Source organism: Pygoscelis adeliae, unplaced genomic scaffold, assembly GCF_000699105.1.
Source record: "Pygoscelis adeliae isolate BGI_AS28 unplaced genomic scaffold, ASM69910v1 Scaffold75, whole genome shotgun sequence".
Lineage (NCBI taxonomy): Eukaryota > Metazoa > Chordata > Aves > Sphenisciformes > Spheniscidae > Pygoscelis > Pygoscelis adeliae.
In genome coordinates, this window is record NW_008824772.1 from 1,982,549 (window position 1) to 1,998,399 (window position 15,851).

The 15,851-nt window shown below is 38.7% G+C and overlaps 1 protein-coding gene across 1 annotated transcript in view; it reads left to right on the plus strand.

The window, feature by feature from the left end:
- Positions 1-5,548: 5,548 nt before the first annotated feature.
- Positions 5,549-15,851, plus strand: part of SMURF2 (SMAD specific E3 ubiquitin protein ligase 2) — a gene marked incomplete at its 5' end in the record, with an annotated part of 35,530 nt that continues 25,227 nt past the window's right edge. Inside the window, 2 exons of the mRNA XM_009323678.1 lie at positions 5,549-5,588; positions 7,252-7,360. Of these exons, the coding sequence (XP_009321953.1) occupies positions 5,549-5,588; positions 7,252-7,360 (149 nt within the window). The remainder of the gene's footprint in view (positions 5,589-7,251; positions 7,361-15,851) is intronic.

The window sequence follows — 15,851 nt, forward strand, 5'->3', positions numbered from 1 at the left end:
TTCTGTAGCGGGAAGAAGACTTGTCTTCAAAATGAACTATTGTGGTAAAAATGGATAGGCAGCCTGTCCTTCTCCTCGCTGTCCCATGTGCTACATATGTTCTGGAACAAGCACTTTTTCTGGGAGAAAAACCCTTGGGGAAAGAAAAAAAACAACAGGAATTATAATGTTAGAACTGCTGGTTGGATTCAGAAGGCTGAACTAGTTTTTCTATGGTGATGACACGTGAACAGCCAGAAGATTAGTAAACATAATCTTAGCTTTGGACCCAGTCCTTCTCTTCCCCCGCTAAACTCGGGGCTGTCTGTTGACACAGTTTTGGTTGCTCATGGATGTCTGACATGAGATGGGGGGTTGTTTCTTACTAAGTCACCTACTGAGTTTTAAATGTGTTGATTACGTGTTTCCTTTTGCTTCTTCAGCTGGTATGCTTGCTTCCATGGATTTGTGATTACTTTTTATTTTCTTACCTGTCTTCCTGTCTCTTTCACTGATAGTATTGATGTCTTTCCAATATACACATTTAAAAATTATTTACTTAAGGTAGCTTGAGAAAGATTAATTTTTAATACAGAAATTTTAAACCCAATATATTTCTATTGTGATCATCTACAACTGTAGCCCTGAGGTACTAGTACCTCATGTTGCTGGGTACAAACACATTTAAACCTTGTAATTTGTTATAAATCGAGAGACATATTATAACAGATAGATGAGGGTGTACAAACATGCAGGTAACATAACATAACACTACAATGTACCTGTGAGGTAAAGTAGTAGTATTCCCATTTTGCAGGTGTGAAGGAATGTGGTGAACAAATTGGCTATAAACGGTTTGATATAGGTCGGAAATACCCGTGAGGGTTGAATACAAGATCACTACCCTTAAATGTCCGAGTTCTTTAAATTCAGATAACATTTTCTTTCTTAATGTTGCCTTCCTCAACACTCATTCTAGGTCTGTTATCCAACCATTGAAGGTGAATAGGATCACTGAAGACTTTTAGGTCATATCTAAGATGTGGTGATTCTGTGAAATCTTGTAGATCTTTATCACTTTTTACTTGTTTTCATTGCAAGCTTCCTCCAATGTCACTCTCCATGTTCTTCATGTTCTTCTCTTTAAGTATTTTTTTTTTGTGTTATATGTATATACTTACTAGTCTGAAATAAACATGCTTTTAAATACTTATGTAAAATAGTGGTAATGTATAACATAGGATACCTTCCATAACAACAGTTTGATGTCATAAAAAGTTTGATTTTTCTGTAAAAATGAGTCCAAAGTAAAAAGCAGTTGTAACAAGAGTTCTTCCATAGCTAGCAAAAAGAGTAAGAAGAGTTCAGAAAATGAGAAAAATATTTATCTTTCTATGAAATTAACATCTTCAATAATCATATTCCTTTTAATTTTTTTGTGGGTTCCACCAATGACTTCATCTCCCTCTATAATTGCATGTAAATTTTAATAGCTAACACATAAATTAGATTACAGGACTTTGGGGATATTAAATATTTTGTATTTACTTGCAATAGTTAAATTATTTTTCCGTAAACCATTCTTTGTCAGTCACTGGAGTAATAAATCAGAAAAAGGAAATTGGCAAACGTGATTCATTTAACTCCTATTTTTGAGTATTTGAGAACTATGCGTGGCAGAGCAGTCATGGAAGGAGACTAGGTAGCTTATAATATTATGCTCTTTTCATGTTTCTGTGAACTGACCTGAGTAGCATATGTTAGAATGAGATCATAAGGCACAATAAAAAGATATTTAATGAACGTATAGTATGTAAAACTGATGTGCATGTTTGTCTTGGCACGTATATATTGTTCCTTCATGTTGGAATATTAATGTTCTCTTTTCTGTAGACTACCCAGGAAGTCTGTAATAAATACAAAACATAGCTATCCACTGACTCATTGATAACTTTCTAATAAATACTTTATCTACGTATGTGTATTAGAAGCCATTGATGTCTTGATGATGCACTTATGGTGCAATGCAGTGCTCCCCCCCCCCTTTTTTTTTTTAAACTAATGTCAATATATACAGGCATTGGTTTGTGTTCTAGTTTCTGAAAACCTTCAGTGCAGGTTTAAATAGCTTAACTTTTTTTTTGTTTAAAAATAATATTAATTAAAAATGTTTTAAAACAAGCACATACAAATAACCTTCTTCAGTGGCCTCGTGCCACCTCTAGAGGATCTGTTAATGGTGCAACTGCGTAGATCTGATAACGATGTGGGTTTGGGTCCAGAACCATCAGCATTTTAGCTTGGCTTTCTCATGAAAAATAAATCTCGCTGTGGTTCTTTCTGTTTTTTGAATCTTTGGCTCAAATTTGACACAGGATAGAGGGCTCAAAGATAATTAAGTCCCATGAGTTTTATGAGAATCATTGCCTGGATAAAGAGGAGACCCTAGCAGTGACCTGAAATGAGAGGAAAAAGCTGCAGCGAGAGATCCCGTGTTGCGAGACCACTGGAGAGTTGCGTGGGAGACTGTCTGTCTAAATGCCCTACCGGTGGGAAAAGCCTCAGCTATGGCTTTCAGTCAACCATAAAACATAAATCCATAGGAAACCAAACTTCCTTAGTTTTTATTCTCAAGGAACTATTAATCAGTTGGTTATCAGAATATTCAGAATAGGTTTTAATACAGTGTTGAAACTGTTAGAAAAGTGGAGCATAAACTCTGGTACTTTTCCCACCAGTGGGAAAAGTTTTGTCCAAAAAAAAGTCCTGAGATAGATTAGAGCTCTGTGCGTGGAAGGAGATTGTTTCACTTAGAATTGAGCTGATGCTCCTGGGACCGGGGCTTTTTCACTTAGAAATACCTGGCAGAGAGGGTGTTGTTAATGGAAGATTTCTCAGCGTGTCTCCTGTTTTGTTAACCTGACAAAGCCAGAATGGGTTGACATCTGACTTTCCTTAAATGTGGTTACTAGAGAGGGAAATCTTGAGCCAAAAATATTAGTTTGTTCACTCATGGCTAATTGTTGGGGAAACAGTTACTGGTCTGTATGTTGTGCATGTGCCCAATTTTAGAAAAATGAGACTTTGGTTAAATTGCACTGGCAGGCCTGATTAATATTTTGAAAAGAGGTGTTTATAATTAGTTAAGCTTGCGACTTCTCTCTCAAAAGATTAGTCAGACCTCTTATTTTGGACATTATACAACTTCAGGAACATATTGTATGGCTCACTGTGCTATAGATGAATTTTGACTTAACCATCGGATTTAAAGCCTTCAGCTTCACTTGACGCTTCCTGTTTCTTGTAATGGGTGAAACTGTGCAAATAACTCTTATCTTTTTGAGATATTTTAAAAAGTCGCCATCTATATAAACATCTATTTTACTTGAGGTTTTTCACCACTAGATGAAAGATGGCTGGTGAGCAGTAACCTCTTTCAATTCTTGGATGAGTGGTGTCTGTTGACAACTCAGGCCGAGTATGTTCTTGGTGTAGTAAAATCTTAAGGAACTGCAGAAGCATATTTTCTAAGTTTGCCTTATTATCTGTTTCTTTAAATGTCTTTTAAGTTGCTATCAATTGTATGGATAGAGTAGACTTTAAATTGCTGGGCACATGGAAGTCTTTAGTAACTGTGGATTTTTATTACACCATCCTAAGGACTTTATTTGAATGTTTTATGGAGCAGACGGTGATGTGACAGTCTGTTTCCTATACGTGCTTGAACTCCAGGTATCAGAAATAGCTAAAACGTTTGGCACTCTATTAGTATTTTACTACTGTTGACTGTTTACAGTGGGATTATTGGGTGAAAATCCCTTAAATAGAGCTCTGCTTTAGGATTACCATTATGTCTTTGAATGGAGAGAAGTAATTTTTTTACCTTTATCATCTTTTAAAAAGAACAGCTAATAACCACCTGGAATCAGGCAAATTTTTTTCAGGTTAACAGTATTGTTATTAGCACCCCCCTGCATCAAACTAATATACTGAAACTTTCCTGGGAGCTTATATATATCTTTCCTGTGGTATGTGTCAATGTGCAGGGGATTGGTTTATGACTACCTGTAGTCATTAAAAGATGCCCCCTTTGTTTTATGGAGGACCAAAACTTGTTAGCTGAGTAGAGTTTTAGCTAGATTTTACAGTACTGAATTCCTGCAGAAAGCAGTTTCACTAAAAATCAACATCTTTATGAACGTAAAAAGTGGGAAAACATTAATTCCATTGATTTAGAATAATACGTAACTTTGACTGTGCTAGCATGCAGAACTATTCAGGGCGGTGCTTCTCGGCCCTGACCGTGGAAATCCCTGTGGGAGTGCTCATGGGCTACCTCCGCTTACTTTTATTTGGGCAGATACTGTAAAAGAAATTGGAGCATCAGTAGCCCTGCAGGATCAGTTTGATGGGGCGGGGGGGAGGGGAGGGAAAGCATGACCCATGTTGTTTGGTTTTAGGTGATGGCTGTGGGATGCGATTATTGGATGCGCTTTTCTGTCTTTGCATTTCCTGGTAGGAGTAAATGTTGGCAATCTCAGAAAAAGCATCCAAGGGAATCACATGCTGAGGAGTCTTCTGCAGCATTGATCCCAACCAAATACCTCTTTCCCCTTCCCCTTTTTTTCCTTTTTTGTACTAGCTGTGGGAATTCATGCTTTCACTCCGTACCCAAGAATCCTTTTGTGTTATCAGTAAATATTTTAATGTTTCACAGGGGAATCTAATATTTCCTGCTTACTAAACCTGTGATAATAGATAAGCCATATGTAGTTGAACAGTGGTGCATTTTGTGAGGAGAAGTCTTCCGTGTGTACCTTGGCATCTTTATACGAAAGTTGTGCCCTTTGCCCTTTATTTATTTATTTATTTTATTTACTCTATTCTCATACGAGCTTGTTTTCCCCTTGGTATTTTTAGTTGACAAATGCAAATGTTCCTCCCTTTTAATTTAAACCAAAAAGCCTAAAACAATTGTCAGCTTCTACAAATAAAACATATCTTTGGAGCCATCAAAACTCTGGCATTAGAAGTTAGTCTACTCCACCCAAATGTTTTTCAGGTAAAAACTTTTATTTAGTTTCCACGCAGGGTAGCGGAAAAGCCTAGACTGCCTAATGCACTATTTTTATGGTCAGGGAAGCTTTTGCTGGTCTGTAGAACTGAACATAAGACTCTGCTCGTGAAATACCACTCATTTTACTGGCACAATTGTTTGTGCCACTGTATGGTGAGCTAGTTAGAAATGGTCCAGCTTCCTCACTAGGTAAACACAGAGTTGGCAAAATCATTGAGGGGGGAAAAAAAAAAGCATGTAAAATTATGGCCTGAGGAAACCACTACCATATCACTTTCACTATAATCCACCTAAAGGTAAATTGCCAAAAGATGACACTTCTGGCTCAGCTTTCAGGAATTATTTTACATGACAATATAAATGATGTAGGAGCACAAGTCGTTTATGTTCTTTCATTTTATTTTGAGCAGGATTTTCTGGAATACTGGACAAGTAACTTTTTTTTTTAAAGTTGGGAATCACTAACAATTTTGTATTTCTGTTTTTCTTACAGTACTGTGTGCAAAAAACTTGGTGAAAAAGGATTTTTTCCGTAAGTAGCTGTTAAAGTTTTATACATTTATAGATGGGATAAATATTATGCAGGTTCGTTCTGTACATCAGTGTTTGGACATGATCATTGTATTAAGATATTTGCATTAAGGGGGGTGGGGGCTTTGATGTTTTCACATCGTTTTATTTCAGGGCTTCTAATTTTTTCTTCGGTGACACTCATCACAGACTCATAATAATAATTAAAACACTGACACACTCTCTCTGGTTTTGGTGGGAGTGGGGAACAAATTTACTCTCTCAGGCAAATTACATGTTTTGCAATTAGTGCCACATATTTATTGAAATGTTTTTCACATAAGAACTTTTTGTCCAGCAGACAGGTGTACATCTTAATTATTAATAATCATGTCATAATACTTACCTATGCTGAAATTATATTTTAATTAATTTTAATAATGCTTTGAAAGGAGCGCTAGGAAGTGGATGAAGGAGGCAGAAAGGAATGTTATTGGCTGTGAAGGTATGCACGCACAGATCACCTGTCTGCCGCCTCCCAGTTGGGAGTAGGAAGAATTCGAAAGATCGGACCTGAACTTTGAAAAGAACTTGAAGGAATGATACAGAATTATATTGCAATTTGTGATACTTCTAAAACTTGCTTTATATCTGGATTTTTGTATTGATTGCAAGCTTTCAGGTGTTTAAGAGTTTAATATGCCTAAAAAGACCCCTCAAGATTTGAAATCTGTGATGCGCTTCTGTACTGAAGCACAGATCTCACACGGTTCTGTTCCTCCCCTTCCCCGTGTGCTTTGCCTTTACCCCACGTGCTTTGCCTGACACTTGTCTCGAACCACTCTGCTGCTTGACCGGCTCCGTCGTGAGTCACCTGAGGAAGCGGAACTGGTCCAAAACTTGCGCTACAGAAAATGTGAATAATGTTTCACCGCCTTAGTTCCTTCAGCTGACTCACTGGGCGCTCAGATGAGGGGAGGAATTAGTATGAGGGGAAAAAGGGATAGGACTGCATGACTTAGGGGCATTAGTGGTGGGACCATCCCTTTTGGTGTCAGTTAATAGGTTGGTTAGAATAGCAGTTGCAGTAGAGGTAATTGTAGGCTGCTCTGGTCCTGCTTCTTTCCCGTCCTCAGCTGTGTAGCCTGGCACCATCTTTGCACTGATTTTTGTTGATCAGCTGTACCTGTGTTCAGTGTCGCCAGGGTACTAAGCTGGCCGAAAGTGAAGTAGGAAGCTAGCAGAAAACAAAGTGGACCTCAAAGGCAAGAATAACCTGTTAGAGGTGACTTCCTGTAATAGCAATAACAACCAAAATTGTGATTGTAATTAATCTTAAAAATAGGAAGAATGTAAATCTGTTTTCTCTGCCTTTTGCTGAATTCTTTGTATACTGAGAATTTACTCAATCCTGAATTAGGAAGATTAAGGGGTTCAGATCTTTTTTTTCCCCAAAGCGTTTGACTTATACAGCCCAAGAAAAAGTTGTGTCAGTGAAATAAATTGCTAATTTAGCCATTTCCTGCACTTAATATGTCATGTTATTCCAATTTGTTAAATATGGCTCCCATTTATGAATAAAAGGCAACTTCAAATAAAATATTTAAAAAAAAAAATTCTGCAATGACACAGGACTTTAAAGCATCATGATCCATTTGCCAGTTTTTTTCTTCTCCTCCTCTTAGGACTTCCTGATCCATTTGCTAAGGTTGTGGTGGACGGATCTGGCCAATGCCATTCTACAGATACTGTGAAGAATACACTTGATCCAAAATGGAATCAGCATTATGACCTGTAGGTGGTAACAGTGATAACCAAAGGTTTGAAGTGAAATCCTCTAAAGTACACAGAAATTGCCAGATGTTCTTAATACTGTCCTATTTATAGCTTGGAAAATATCCCAGAGTTTATTAGTTTGAATAAAAAATATATGTGTCAAAATACCACTTTCTCATTTCCCTCAAAATCTAAACACTACACTTGGTTTTCTGGTGATGTCTGCAGCATGCTTTACGTGTACGATAGCATTGTTTTATTGTAATATTTCCATGTTAACACTTCTGTAAAATGAAGCAAATAATTGACAGTATTTCCCTCAAACTGCTCTTCTCTTCATGCTATTTTTGTCTGTTGCAGTGCTCCGGTGTCTTTTCTTCTGTGTGCCTCTTGTTCAGTTTTCTCTCCTTCATGTCATTTTCTGTCCCAAATGTTCTTCTCACTATAAATTATTATGTTGTTATCATCAACTGATCATCTTTCAGTGCTTTTGAGCAATGTAATCGGTATGGCATGTATATGTCATGGTTTTCCTTTGTCTTTCTAAAGCATAGAATATTCTGTATAATATAAATTATTAAAGTTTTTCTTTTATTCTTTTTTCCTTGGGATGGAAGATGAGGAAGAGAAGAACAATTTTGCCTCATTGTATTCTCCTGTCTTTCTAAGGCATTGTTCTGATCTCTAACTTTTTTTCCCATGGCTCCATTCCCTATCTATATTATCATAAATTGTTTGAGCATATTTACGTTAGCTTTGGACATCACCAAACCTAGAGCAAATCAAGTATTAGTACACAGAGAATTTCTTGTCCCCCTTTGTCCCAGTGAAGAAAAGCAACTTGATAGGTCTTTCAGCAGAATGTGGAAGGCCTGGTTTAAAGTGATGTCTTGACCTACTCTTTATTTGAATATCCAAGACTAAATATGTGAAGTCATTGTTCATAATGTTTTAGTGCAGTATACAAAACATTTGCATTACTGCTTAACAAAATATCATTGGCAGTTTAGTGAAATAATAGCACTTTCACTGAGGAAAGCTATAGTATTATAGTTTTATTATTCAGACTCGGTCCAAGCTTAGATTCTGCATGTGAGACTGTAATTCATATTCATTAGAAAAAAGGATATAAAACAAATCTAAGTTCATGTAGAAGGAATGGCTCTTTTTCATATTTAAAGAATTCTAAGTTAATTTGATTTTTTTGTTATTAAACCTATCAAAATGTTGATTTATCTAGAATACAGATTTCAGACCTCTGCCCTTCCACGCCCTCTCCAAGATTGACCATCTGTTTGTGAAGATCTAGCTTGAACAGGTTTTTTTTTTCAGCAGCAATTAACACTCCATGCAGTGTCCTAACGGTGAAATTCAAGAGTAGATTGCACTGATCTTGCAGCTTGCAGCCACCAAAAATGGAAGGCTTCCTTTCTTCCCTGTTTCAACCCCTTTCCCAGTTTACTGAATGGGTTCATGCTGCCCCCCCCTTGCACTGGATCTATCTGGCTTCTGGGTAGACGGGTTCAATTCACTTAACCCACAGGAAGGTAGCTGGATAGGGGAAAAAAACGTGTGTAATTCTCTGCTGATTAAATGGGTTGCGTTGGGTCGGTAACAGTGTGCCTGCATTAGCGTGTTAGCTTGCATCAGGAGCGAGCTTTTGTAGTGAGTCTCTCGATCATCCCCACTTGCTGTGTTTCGGCTCCTTCGGGAAGAGTACATGAACCTGCCTGCTTTGGAGGACCTGAGTACCACCGATGTTCTCTGCTGCTAACAGGAACTGAAGTTGACAGGATCAGACTAGAGCTAAAGAAGAATCTCTGAAACGCAAGCACAGACTTTTATTTTTGTTTAGTTAGGTGGGCCCATTGATGATCATTAATGCATAGCTTTACAGGGATAAAAGGAGAGTAAGGTGGAAGGGAAAGTGCTGCCAACATGACTTGAGTGTAAAGCCTTCCTATAACCTTTGTACAGCTAGGGAAGGGATACTTTTGAAAGAGGAATGGTGGGCCATCATTTGGCCGTTATCTGCTACTAAATTCTGTGTTGAGAATGTCAACAGTTCCCTGCCTCTTCCCCAGTAGGTATCTGCCAGTCTGTCTTGGTGTTTGAAGTGCTGTGGTGACAATGTGAGTAAGCAGTTGACAGGAATGGGTTATAAGGGATGCTAAGTGCTCCGTGGGCTAATGACTTGAAGACTTGGTTCCCTTCTGGAGAAGAGAAGGAGCAGAGGACGTTGGAAATGAGAGAGGATGTTAATATGCAATGAGAGTAATGGGGGAAAAAAAAAGTAAAATCTTTAGAAAAAATTCCTTTTTGGTTATAATTTTCAAGGAAGGATGAAGAGAAGGTATTTTTATCTTGTTTTATGGAACAAGTCATGCTTGTATCTGGATACTGTAGTTGTCTTAGCTTTGAAGAAAGATTGATTGCAGAAACATCATATTATAAAAAGCAGAGATAGAAATGGGTTTCTGGCAGAATATTTTGCTCAGGCGGATTTGGGGCATCTGTTGTTGGATTGTCCCAAGGAATTTAGACCTGCGTGAAACACTTTTTTTGTGTGGTTTGTTTTTTTTTTTTTCTTTTTTGGAAGGAAGATGCCTAAAAAAACCAGGTTTTGTTTAGTTAGGATATTATTTTCAATATAAATTGCTTGTCCTGTAGGCAATACTACTTTGCTTGATTCTGGCTGTTGAATTTGCTGATGACAGAAATATACGCAGCATTTCTAATCCAAAGTAAAATGCAGCATTATGTCAGGCCTTGTAATTTGAAAATAATCCTCTCTCTCTCTCAAAATCTTCTTCATAATCATTTAACCCCTTTTATTGTCTTACCTATTATTCCTTACTCTATGGAAATTGTTTCCATTTATAAATATCAGTCACCTAGTCTTCAGTTCCTATTTAAAACAGCTGTAAAAGATTAGATCTCTTTGATACAACAACTCACTGCCTGGCTTTTATCTTAAGGTAACTCTTAACTGTAATATACCTGGTGTCAGGTCTCAGCTTTTCATCTGCACCAGATATTAAGATAATTAATTCTTACTTTTGAAGGAAAAAAAAAAGATAAATAATAGGAATAGTAACCATCCTACTGCTAAGCACCTGATGGCAAACCTCATCGATTACAGGACTTAATCTTTCTTCTCATCCTTTGAAAATAATAGGGTGTTTTGAACTTCCTAATGTCTACCCTAACAACACACCATTGCATGGGAACGCTAGACTCTGCCTTATGACGCTTCCACTGTTACAGGAAAAGCTTTGCACACCCAGCGTAACAGATGGAGTCTCGGTGGCAGCTTGCCTGCTCCTGCCACCACGCAGCGTAGGAAACCAACCAGAGGAAGGTGCAGTTATGTAGAATTTCTTCAAAAGAAAAATCCTGCTTTTTTTCTTACCGTGAAGATTTCTGTTGGTTTTTTAAATGACTGTAATAGGCTTATGTGCAGTAAAACTGTCACTTGGCTGTGTTGGGTTGATTGAAATGTCCCCAGCCTGGAATTTGTATAGCAGGTTAACACTGCTGCTAATTCAGTCTCGTGTATCATGTGGTGGCATATGCAAATGGCACAGTAAGATGAATCTGTTGTGATGTATTTATGCAATAATGTCTGAATTAAGTTGCTAATTCCAAGGGAATTTTGTGGCTTACTAACCTGATTCAGCATATGTCATGGTTTAACCCCAGCCAGTAACTAAGCCCCACACAGCTGCTCGTTCACTCCCCCCCTGGTGGGATGGGGGAGAGAATCGGAAGGGTAAAAGTGAGAAAACTTGTAGGTCGAGACAAAGACAGTTTAACAGGTAAAGCAAAAGCCGCGCAGGCAAGCAAAGCAAAACCAGGAATTCATTCGCTCCTTCCCATGGGCAGGCAGGTGTTCAGCCATCTCCAGGAAAGCAGGGCTCCATCACGCGTAACGGTGACTTGGGAAAACAAACGCCATCACTCCCAACGTTCCCCCAGCTTTATATGCTGAGCACGACGCCATATGGTGTGGGATATCCCTGTGGTCAGTTGGGGTCAGCTGTCCCGGCTGTGCCCCCTCCCAGCTTCTTGTGCACCCCCAGCCTCCTCGCTGGTGGGGTGGGGTGAGAGGCAGAAAAGGCCTTGACTCTGTGTCAGCACTGCTCAGCAGTAATGAAAACGTCCCTGTGTTATCAACACTGTTTCCAGCACAAATCCAAACTGTAGCTCCGTACTAGCTACTGTGGAGAAAATTAACTCTATCCCAGCCAAAACCAGCACAGCATAATAGATATTCTGTTGTATAAGATTTTTTTTTTAAAGACTTTCTGCAGTGTTATAAAGAATAAAAAAGGTTTTGCTTTTGCCTTACATGGTTCTTAATTCTGATCTTAATGTGAAAGGAAGCAGTTGAATTAGTTAGTTGCTTAGACTCTTCAGCCTAGATGGGGGTGTGTGTGGGGGGCAATCTGGGAAGCTTTCCGGAAAGAAATTGCCAAAGAGTTGCTGTCTTGATGCAGTTTAATGTCAGTAAAATACCATGCTTGCCCTGGATGTATTCCCCGTCCTTATTTTCAGTCTTGTTTGTGTTTTCCCTATTGTTCAAGTCTTTTCTCAAAGCTTTCAATAACCAGACTTAACACATTTACAGGCCTTCTCACATTCAAAGCATTTAAATACTACCTAAACCAGCAGTTCTGAAACTTAACAAATCCCCTTTTTCTCTTCCTTCCCCTTTCTTCTGTTCTGTGATAGCCTAGATCTCTCCTACAGCTTTCCCAGGCTCACCTGTGCCCTCTAGCCTACTCCAGCCCTCCCCACCAGCCTCTGCCCTTAAGGCATAGCAAGTCGTATGGCCTATTTATCTCTAAAAGATATTTGTACCTTGATCTCCACCAAAACCTAGTCCTGGTCCCATCTCTACTCTGTGCTCTTCAAATCTGCACCCCCAGGCTCTAGCATGGACTCGTTGCTCTCCTTCTTTGTTATACCTCTGCAATGTAACCTCACACAACTTCTGCAACTCCTCGTCTGCCCAAAATCTCCTCACTGCAGGTTCTAGTGCTGTTTGGTGCCTTCACATTCCCAAGCCCCGTGCGCTGCCCTGGAAGAATCGCCTTTCTCCGCCAAGCCTCCAACTCCACTTTGCCTGGTTATTGCTAATGATCCTGGATTTTACTCAGGGAGAGAGGGCAACAGCTGTGCTTAGTGCTGGTTTAGACAATCCCATCCTAGATTAGACTCCTAAAGAGCCATCAAACAGCTCCTTGCAACAGCTTTTCCTTCTTGACATGGTTGTTTAGAGCAGTTTGATGCAGCTGATGCCCTTTGCATTTAGGGTGAAAGCATTTCTGGGTCGTGTTTGGCCTGGATCAGCAGATCTGGCCATTCCAGCTCAAGCGCATCAGGTGTACAAGTTTTTGTTGAACTTCTTAGGTGGGTCTGTTAGGAACGTCTGGAGTAGAAGCCCACTTTGCTGGCTGTTTGCTTGGTGCAGCTGCTTTTACAGTGTCTTGTGGGTTCCAGCTCAAGATTGGGCTGGGGAGGAGAAAGGAGCAGCTGGTCAGTGCCACGTGTCTGTGCTGTGCTCCTGTCTAAGCCACAGCCTCTGGCTGGTTCTCTTCTGACCATCCCAGAGGCTCAAACACCCTTCAGTTGCTACCAGAGATGAGAGCAATGTCAGGGTGAAGGAAGAGAGAAGAGAAAAAATTGGGATTATTTTTCATTATGCCTCTTCGCACCCTCTTCTCCCCCAATCTGAAAACAGCCGATATCTCAAAGCATAACACTACCATTATATTAGAAAAAATTCAGAAATGGGAAAATGGAGAAACAAACTAAGTAATTTGTCCAGGTCGTAAAAAGAGTCTGTGTGACAGCATGGATTAGAAATAGGGAATTCCTGGCTTCCAAGCCGGAGTTCATACCTCTTGATGTTGCATTTTTCTCTCTTTCTGGAGGGAGTACATCTGGCTTGTGATCAGGAAGAGGTGTGTTTTTTCAGGAATATTTTTTTCCACTTTCTTCATTCTGCTTTTCTTCATTCTGCTTTTCTCTACCAAGCTGAACTCTTCAGGGAAAGTGTATATAATGCCATGGGGAGGAAAAGTCACTTGATACCAAACCTTCCTGAGTGGTATATTGGCTCAGAAGGAAATACCACCTTGGCAAAGATAATTTTATTTGGACAAAGTAACAATTGTCCCTGTGTTTTAAAATTTGATTAAAATGTTTAAGAGGTTTCCAGTATGGCATGTACTTGATTTTTGTTTAGAAGTGAAAGTGCTAAGAGTAGGCATTTTTCTTAAAGTTTCCAAACACGCAATTCTTATCCAGAGCCCTAATTTTACAGATTCAGGAAATACGGGAGTTAACAAAATGTATATGGAAATTGAATTTCCAGGTTTCCACTTCATTAACACTAATCCTGTAATCTCTGTTGAAGTACTGAAGCTGTGAAATCGATATTGCTGATTGGGTAGAGTGTAAAACAAAACAAAACAAAACCAACCCCAAACCAACAACCAGCAACAACAAAAAACACAACCCCCCCCAAAATATCACACCCCCGCCCTCCAAGAACTTTAATTATGAGGAGGAAGAGAGAGGCATCCAACAAAATGTTTTTTCTTGTGTTTTTTGTTTCTTTTTTATTTAAACTTATTCACTTTATTTTTTGGAACATTCTTTTTTAATAACAAATAAAATTCCTAGCTCAGGCTTTTATGTTGGAACTTTATTGCCAGATGTTGTAAAACAAATGTAACTTATCCACCAAATGAATTGGAAATGTCAACTTGTCCTACTGTCACTCTCTAAATGCAACCATGTATTTTCATGCCTGAAATTATGCAGAAATATAGATGAAACATTTTGCTATAGAGCCAACTAGCAGTTATGGAACTATTTCTTTTATTCCTTTGGAAAAAAAAAAAAAGAGACGGCATTTTTATTTGGAAAACGCAGCTTGTCTTGCTTATTGCCTTTAGATGTGTGAATCAGCCAGGTTTTCTGGTGCAAAAATCAGAGTAGGTTATAGTAGTAATGTAGAAGTCCTCACCTGTTTGGTATGGATGGCTTACTGTCTGCATCTCAACCATGAGAACCTCACCCTGAAACGTTACAGTAATTCTTGGAAACTGTGTTGTATATTCAGCTGTTCTACATATTATTCAAACTGTTCTGTTATGAAATTGTGTTTAACCATATACCTTTGACTTTTTTAAAGCAACAAGGAAAACTGGAAAATTCAAGACAGGTCATGATAAGTCTTTATTTTTAAGTGCACCTAACTTGTTCTCATAAAAATTTATTTTAAGTACATGAAACATTGTAGACTGCAACTGTGCACGTGAATACCCATCTTCATCTCTCGTTTCTTTATGCAAAATTGGCATTGTCAAGGTTGTAAGGCCAAAAATCTGACCTATATTATGCAATCAGTTTACTATTCAAAAAACTTTGGGGCTTTTTTGTGTGAAGTTTGTGTTGCTTTGTTTGTTTGTTTTTTTTAAAAATGTGCACTGGTTATTTTAAACCATGCTTATGGGTATGTGCCTACAGTTAGGCTTTTCTGTCTTCTACTTCTTGGGTCAGTCCCTGTCTGCAGGTGGGAAAAAGAAGTTGTCCAAGTTCTACTTTTTGGAAAAGGAAAAATGGGAGAAGTGTTAATTGAGAACTTACCTGATCACAGCTGCAATTTTAAGCCATGACAGTTAGTTCAATTGTTTGGTTTGCCAACCTTGACAGTATCATTTCTATCTTTATGAAAATATTAAGATGTTTTAAAGCTGGTAAAGTCTCAGTCAATGGGGGAGATGTATTTAGACATTGGTTGAGTTTGTTTGATCAGTTTTCCTTCAAAAACAAACAAAAAAGCACTTGGAACTAAACTGCAGAAGGCCAGAATTTGTGGTCTGGGAAGGGAGAACTACAAGCAGTTCTTGGGATCTAAGCCATAGTTACAAATTCATTTTCCTCAACTCTGAAATAACTGTAATAATTCAGTATTGGCAATAGCTGATTTATCTTAGGTGTTTTGAAATTGTCCTCTGAAAGTTTTGAAAACAAAAAATAGCTCACAAAGTAATTGTTTCTGAAGAACAAAGCTTCAAACAAAAAAGCAGAAATAAAATAGCCTACAGTGTCCAGGTTCCCCCAAGTCGGTGAAACGCAGATCTAGGTTTTGCAAAGCATTTCCGTAGTACTGCTGCAAGAGGCAGTCCACGTGCGAGCAGGGGGCGGGAGGACGATGTGGCGCATCTCACCTAAATTACTGTATGAACTTTTTGTAATGGGTCACTTTCGTAATAGGTGATGTATGTTATAAACAGGGCCTTTCCGAAGCTTTCTTAAAAGTAAATTAGCTTGCCAAAGATTTGTTAACTGCAGATGTGTAACTAGGTTTGCCTTATATTTTCCCTGAGTGCTCAGAAGAGCTCTAAGCGAGGGTGACTTGCATTGCCGGTGGTTGGAAGAGTAGCCTGAAAAGCAGCGGCAGATGAAGTGCTGCCAAAGGATGCTAAACTGA